This window comes from Danio rerio, chromosome 4, assembly GCF_052040795.2.
Source record: "Danio rerio strain M-AB ecotype USA chromosome 4, GRCz13ab, whole genome shotgun sequence".
Classification (NCBI taxonomy): domain Eukaryota; kingdom Metazoa; phylum Chordata; class Actinopteri; order Cypriniformes; family Danionidae; genus Danio; species Danio rerio.
The window spans coordinates 24,247,589-24,253,895 of NC_141024.2; the positions used below are offsets into that span (position 1 = coordinate 24,247,589).

General features: G+C 37.3%; 1 protein-coding gene across 3 annotated transcripts; it reads right to left on the reverse strand.

The window, feature by feature from the left end:
* Positions 1 to 1,763: 1,763 nt before the first annotated feature.
* Positions 1,764 to 3,837, reverse strand: LOC108183291 (uncharacterized). 3 transcript variants are annotated; one of them, XM_087248268.1, is made up of 3 exons: positions 3,505 to 3,837; positions 2,470 to 2,601; positions 1,764 to 2,316 (listed from the first exon to the last, which is right to left on the reverse strand). In XM_087248268.1, exons 1-3 carry the CDS (start codon positions 3,644 to 3,646, stop codon positions 1,796 to 1,798), a joined length of 795 nt encoding a protein of 264 aa, XP_087104394.1. In that variant the 5' UTR covers positions 3,647 to 3,837; the 3' UTR covers positions 1,764 to 1,795. The 3 variants fall into 3 exon arrangements, with proteins under 3 accessions (XP_087104394.1, XP_087104395.1, XP_087104396.1); XM_087248269.1 differs by having other exon boundaries at positions 2,470 to 3,418; XM_087248270.1 differs by lacking the exon at positions 2,470 to 2,601.
* Positions 3,838 to 6,307: the final 2,470 nt, after the last annotated feature.

Here is a 6,307-nt window from a genome sequence, read left to right on the forward strand (position 1 = left end):
TAAATATAGCCAGACTCCAATGGTAAAAAATAATTTATTCTATTTTTTTAAATCACACTTCATAAAAATTGTTTTCATGCTACACTAGGCAAATACCAGGCGGGTTAGACAGATACCTCCACTAGCCCCTTTGGCTGGTTGGAAATCTGCTACAAAGTGTAGTTTTCTTAAAAGCAGGGTTAGAAAATGCGATTCGTGCAAATGTGATCTCAACATCGATAAGCAGCACGACTGACAATAATAACTATGTTCGCGCGAGCAAAACAGCAAAAAAGAAGGTAAATACCGAACAAGAGAATGATCAAAGACGTGCATAGGTAATGTGATGCGTGCGACTGTTAAAAAGTGCGCGCGCTCCTGTTTACTTAGGCAAAGTAACCATGCCTAGAAAAAGTGCAACTGTTCCGATCTGTTCCCTTTGAAATAGACTGGACAAAGAGCGATGACCACATATCCATAGACAGTCCTGCTGCTTTCGAGAGCTCAAGATAAAAAAAAAAATCATTCTTTTGTAAGCAGCAGCGGTCACTGCTTTCATTGAACAGATTATTAAAAGGCCTAAATTAACCATGTGCACGTGATCATCCTTTTATTATTAAACATGGTATGTTTAACCTGCCTTCTTTCGCTTACAGTCATTTTTGTTAATATGGTTTAATTATATATTTTTTTTACAATAACATTGCTTTGATGTGAGATTACTTCCGTGTATGTGTAGTTAACTGGTGATCTGGGACTTTTGGCAAGGACAGATTACCGTGCATATTTTAGATTTATGACAATAATAATTTTTTTTAAATTGAAAGTTTTTTAAAGAAAAGTTTTTTTGACTTAAAAAGTGAACCTATAAAGCTATATTTTCCTTGTTTTGACACATTAATTGTAATGATTGTATTGTAACACAACCCATTTGCTCATGCACACTGAGCAAGCTAATACAAAATGCACACAAGAAGTTAAATGAATGAGAAGGCATGTGGACATAACACATCATCTAAATCCAGTCATTTTAGCATGTCAAAGTCAAATGTATGCATATAAAACATGTTTTCCCAACAAGAAAAGTGTGGCTAGAGAAAAAGGCGAGTGGCTAGAAATGTTGGAAATCTACTAGCCACAGTGGCTGGTGATCAAAAAAGTTAATGTCAAGCCCTGCTTATCATCATTATGAAATGGTTTATTGTTTGTTGGTGTATTATTTATCAGAATGGGTAAAAAATAGTTATTTTTTTAGTGCCTACACATTAGATCTGGCCATCTTTGAATCAGTCAAATGCAGACAGATTGTGTGTGATAAAGAAATATGTAATAGCTCATAGTAATGTGTATTAGCTGCATCCAGACTGCTGGTTCCCTCCTGTGCTTTCATTCACTGGGTTCAACCAAACAATTTTGCTGCCCGTTACAAACCACAGGAGAGGGTAAATTCTCCAGCAGGGTAGCGCTCCTCATACGTCAGCCTCCACATCAAAGCTCCTGAAGGCAAAGAAGGTCAAGCTGCTCCAGGATTGGCCTGCCCAGTCACCAGATATGAACATTATTGAGCATGTCTGGGGTAATACTATTAGCTCCCTTAAATGAATAGTTAAAAAAAATAATAATTCTGTCCTCATTTCCTCAGCCTTCAGCTGTTATAAACCAGTTTGACTTTCTTTCTTCGGGTTGAACAGAAAAGAAGATATTTGTAAGAATGTTCAAAACCCGTAAAAACACATGCAACACTTCTGAAGCAGACATTAAGCAGATAAACACAACAGACTCTCTTTTGTTTTGTTCAACACAACTTTATTGAGTTTTACACTTTTCTCTGTCCCCATAACAGAATATGGCGGTTTTTCCCCCGCCGTGCAGCCTGGGCCTTGGAGGCAGGTCTGTTGTTGGGCCACATATGCTGCTTCTGTATTGGGAACTTTCTGCTCATCTCCTCTTTCAAACTGTAAATTGTCCTTGTCGTCATCCTCCTCCTGTTCACCACCCTCTCCTCCACCCTCTCTTTCTCCTTCATGTTCTTTTCCACCTCCTCACTTTCCTGTCCTTTCACCTCCTCCTCCTTTTCCACCACCTCCTCTTCCGTCAACACCACCTCCTTTTCCACCACCTCCTCCTCCTGCATCATCTCCTTCACTTCCTCCTTCTCCACCACCTCCTCCTCCTGCATCATCTCCTTCACCTCCTCCTTCTCCACCACCTCCTCTTCCTTTTCCACCACCTCCTCCTCCGTCATCACAACTTCCTCTTCTTTCTCCACCACTTCCTCCTTCTGAATCATCTCCTTCACCTCCTTTTTGACCACCGTCTTCTCATATACCTGATAATCTGTTAGAAGACAATTGATTAAAGTTTGCACATACACACAGTCAGTTTCATGTTAAACTCCAGATAAGGGCAGTAAAAATACACAACATTATAGTTGGTTTATTCACAACATTATAGTCTAAAACATATCTAGATGTCAAAAGCATCATTTACCATCAGAGGATGGAAATGTGAAAGGCTCATAGCTGGGAGAGAAGAAGAACCATTTCAAGGCCGCTCCGATGAACAAAGCAACCTTGCTCTTCTTTTTCTTCTTCATCTCTTTCACTTTCTCCTTCTTGTTGTCTGTTAAAGGAAAACAATTGCACATCTTGACACACTTCTCCACAGTAATTTAAGAGGCAATTAAATGAACATTCACCAAAAACAAACACACACACACATATATTTATATTAAACCACACATTTACCATTACATTTAAACATACCATAACCATAAAATTTTACTTTAATTTTGTATTTTGTTATTATTTATTGTAGTCAGCTATAATAATATGTGATTATTGTCATGTTTTTTAAAACTGGCTACACAAATAAATGGTCAATACACCAAACAATAAACAAATACACGTTAGGTGCACTTTATTTTAAAACAGAAAAGCGAATACTTCATTTTACTGTGGGATTTTAGACTAAAGTTGTGTCAGAAAAGCTGAAAATGAGATTCAACATCAAGCTGTTTCATTAAGATGCACTTGAATGGCCTAATAATAGACCATAATATTTAACATTAACCATTTCAACATATTCTGTTGCTGCTATTCATTAACTGCAGCACTGTGATTAGCCAACTGATGAGATAATATCATCAATATGAAATAAAAATGCCAGAAGTTATTATAATCATATGTACATCCTGCTATAACCTCACTGTTTTTGTAATTGACACACTATTGAACTGTATTTTACTGTATTTATGTGGTGTTTCTGTATTTTAAAGTTGCTTTGTGAAAATGTCAGTGAAAATATACATATAATTCTGTAAACACCACAAGATAAATAGAGTAAATAGAGGACTTTTGTTCTGTTACTGGCGAACTGCTGCTAGTTACTGTGGATGTTACAGGAATGTGTTAACAGACCTCTTTCAGAAAACAGCTGTCTATCAAACATTAGGTTTTAATAGTAAGTATATTATTATGTCAGGAAAACACTGAATATTCATATCAGAATGTAAATATGACTCACTATTAGTGCCGTTTACAGGCAGTTCTTTGAGCTGCTGCATTTCCTTCTGGCTCTTGGAGATCTTGCTGGCTTTTAGGAAAGGTCTCTTCGTTTCTGCAGCTGATGTCACGGGGTCAACTCCCAGTGCAAGATGTTCAACCATGATGGAAATTTGGTTTTTAGGCTTTCTGTCAAAATCTTGGGGTTTGGTAGCTTAAATGGGATGAGGATTTCGGTCTTGCACCGTGAATCGCTCAAACGGGCAGATATTTAATCGCTGAGAAACACTAGAGGAGTTAGATATTCAGCCGCAATGAAAGACACACCCGCTCAACGCCACTACAACAAACCAACAAGAGTTTCTCCTGTGCTGCAAGGCTTAGAGTACATTTTTGGAATGCGTTCTATTCTCGGAACATGCTTCACTATGGTAACCAGACCCTACACTAACCAATGTTTTCTTTTAAAAGCAAATGACTGAGGACATGTGCAAATCACAAAACAAACTCTGCTAAATAAATTGATCAAAAGCAGTCTTAAATACATAATCAGTTAGAAATTGATGTAACTGTAGACATAGAAGCACAACAAATGAAGCGCAAGAGGGTTCTGCAAAACTCAAACCAAAAAACTGACATATACTGACTAAAATAATATAAATTAATTTGAAGTATTCAGCTTCAATGTGATCCATCCAGCAAGACATAGAGAAGAGCGGGGCACAGAGTAACACTTTTTGGTTTTGGCCAAATAATGAACGAATAGAATATGAATGTCGAGTTTTAAAATCCAGTAGGAGCTCAATCTCATTTGAATTTAAAGTAACAGTCACCAACATGACATAAGTTAAATCAAAGCCTAAAAGAGGCAGTTTCAAAGAGTTATAATTAGGCCCACACGGAATCTGCGCGCACAGAATTCCGCAGAATTTTTGCAGAATTCTGCAGATTTCTGCAGTTTTTTAGCCCGCTATAAATTCTGTTTATTTACTTGAGTAAATGTGTGAATCGGAATTTATTCGGTTTTTATTCAGTAATTTATTAATTTTTATTTAATATATTAAAGTGTAAGTTATGATACTCCGCTGGATACCCCCAAAATAATTCCGCAGAAATCCACAGATTTATACCAAAATTCTCAGCAGAAATAGCAAAAAAACGTCCGCAGATTCCATCTGGCCCTGGTTATAATACATTTATTTGTGTAGTATTTTGAGAGGAAACTTCACATACACACTCAAGGCACATCAGAGACCTATTTTACATCTTGTATAAAGGGACATAATAGGTCCTAATTAGTTGTCTACATGAAGACCCTTTGCAGGGTTTTTATTCACACTACCTGACAAAAGTCTGGTTTGAGGTTACATTTAGTATAGGGGTGTGCGAGAGATCTGTAAAGTGGATGGCAACATCAACAGCCTGGGGTAATAAAACATTTGTTCTGCACATTATATTAAAAACCGCAGGAGAGGGGAATCTTCAGCAGGATAGCGCTCCTTCTCATACTTTAGCCTCCACATCAAAGTTCCTGAAAGCAAAGAAGGTCTAGGTGCTCCAGGATTGGCCAGCCCAGTCACCAGAGCGAACATTATTGAGCATGTCTGGATAGAGGCATTGAAGGTTAAAGAATCTTGATGAACTCTAGGAGTCCTGCAAAAGCACTTTCTTTGCCTTTCCAGACAGCTGTAGGATATTTGAGTCATTGCAGAGATATATGGATGCAGTTATCCAAGCTTATTGGAGTCATACACAATATTAATTAATTTCCACTGCACCATGTCTATATTCTATTTCTGTACATTATTTCTGTTAAGTGACAAAACTTTTGTCTAAGCAAAGTCGGACCTTACTGTCCTAATAAAATAATTAAATATCAAGGCATGATCATGTTTTATTTTGGTTAAATAAGCGTAATCTAAAGGCCTTTGCCTTTTATATAAGCCACTTCTGATACCAAATGATCAACTAGAAGTCAAGTTATTATTGGTTTTTCCTAAAACTTGCATCAGCGACAAGACTTTTGTCAGGTAGTGAATTTACAGTTGAAAATTAGCAAAAATATCTTCAAAAAACACAATCTTTACCTAATATTCCTAATATACCTATGCGCTTTGCCATAAAAGAAAATTCTATCATATTCGTCATTAAATACAATGTATTTTAGGCTATTATAACCATGCAATGTAAGACGGATAGTTATCTAGAGTCACAAGGGTTATGATTAGCTGCTTCAAATGTCAGTCAAGTCCTATTTTCCAGTCAAAGTGAGTTTCTCAAACAGTATAACCTGCAATTATACGCTTCATTCTGATATTAAAACATGCCATCCCTGAAGAACAATCTGATGCTTTCACGCCTTGTTACTTTTACAATGCCCAGCCATTTAAAGTTAGTAAAACAGCATTTTGTAAGAATGTGTATACAAGATTTGCAGCTCATAACTTTAATTACAATCATAACCGAGCCTGTAATTTAAGTGCTTCTCAAACAAACCCACAGCAAAGACAGCTGGGAATGAAATGCTCACCGGTCTGTAATATTTCTGGTTCCTCAAGCAATCAGGGTGTGTTTGACAGGTGAGTTTGTACCGTGTCTTTCACTCTTCTCGCCGCTGTTGACATACTTTGATGAAAGTCGTCCCATCTCTCGTCTGCCCCGCAGCGATAGATTAAATGTCACAGGCCTTCTTGTAGGACAAATTTCTGCTGTTTCTCTCCTCAGCTGAGTATATCAGCTCCTCTCCACTTTTCTGATGGATTTCTAATCCTGCTACCAGTTATAGAATAACAATGAAGTTTGCTCTAATAGTCACACTTGACTGA

Excerpts from the sequence above, each read along its gene's own strand:
- LOC108183291 (XM_087248268.1), bottom strand. The coding sequence starts at position 3,646 with ATGGTTGAACATCTTGCACTGGGAGTTGACCCCGTGACATCAGCTGCA. Across the intron at positions 2,602-3,504 it reads GCCTGTAAACGGCACTAATA|ACAACAAGAAGGAGAAAGTG; the intron begins GTGAGTCATATT and ends TTCCTTTAACAG. Across the intron at positions 2,317-2,469 it reads CACATTTCCATCCTCTGATG|ATTATCAGGTATATGAGAAG; the intron begins GTAAATGATGCT and ends GTCTTCTAACAG.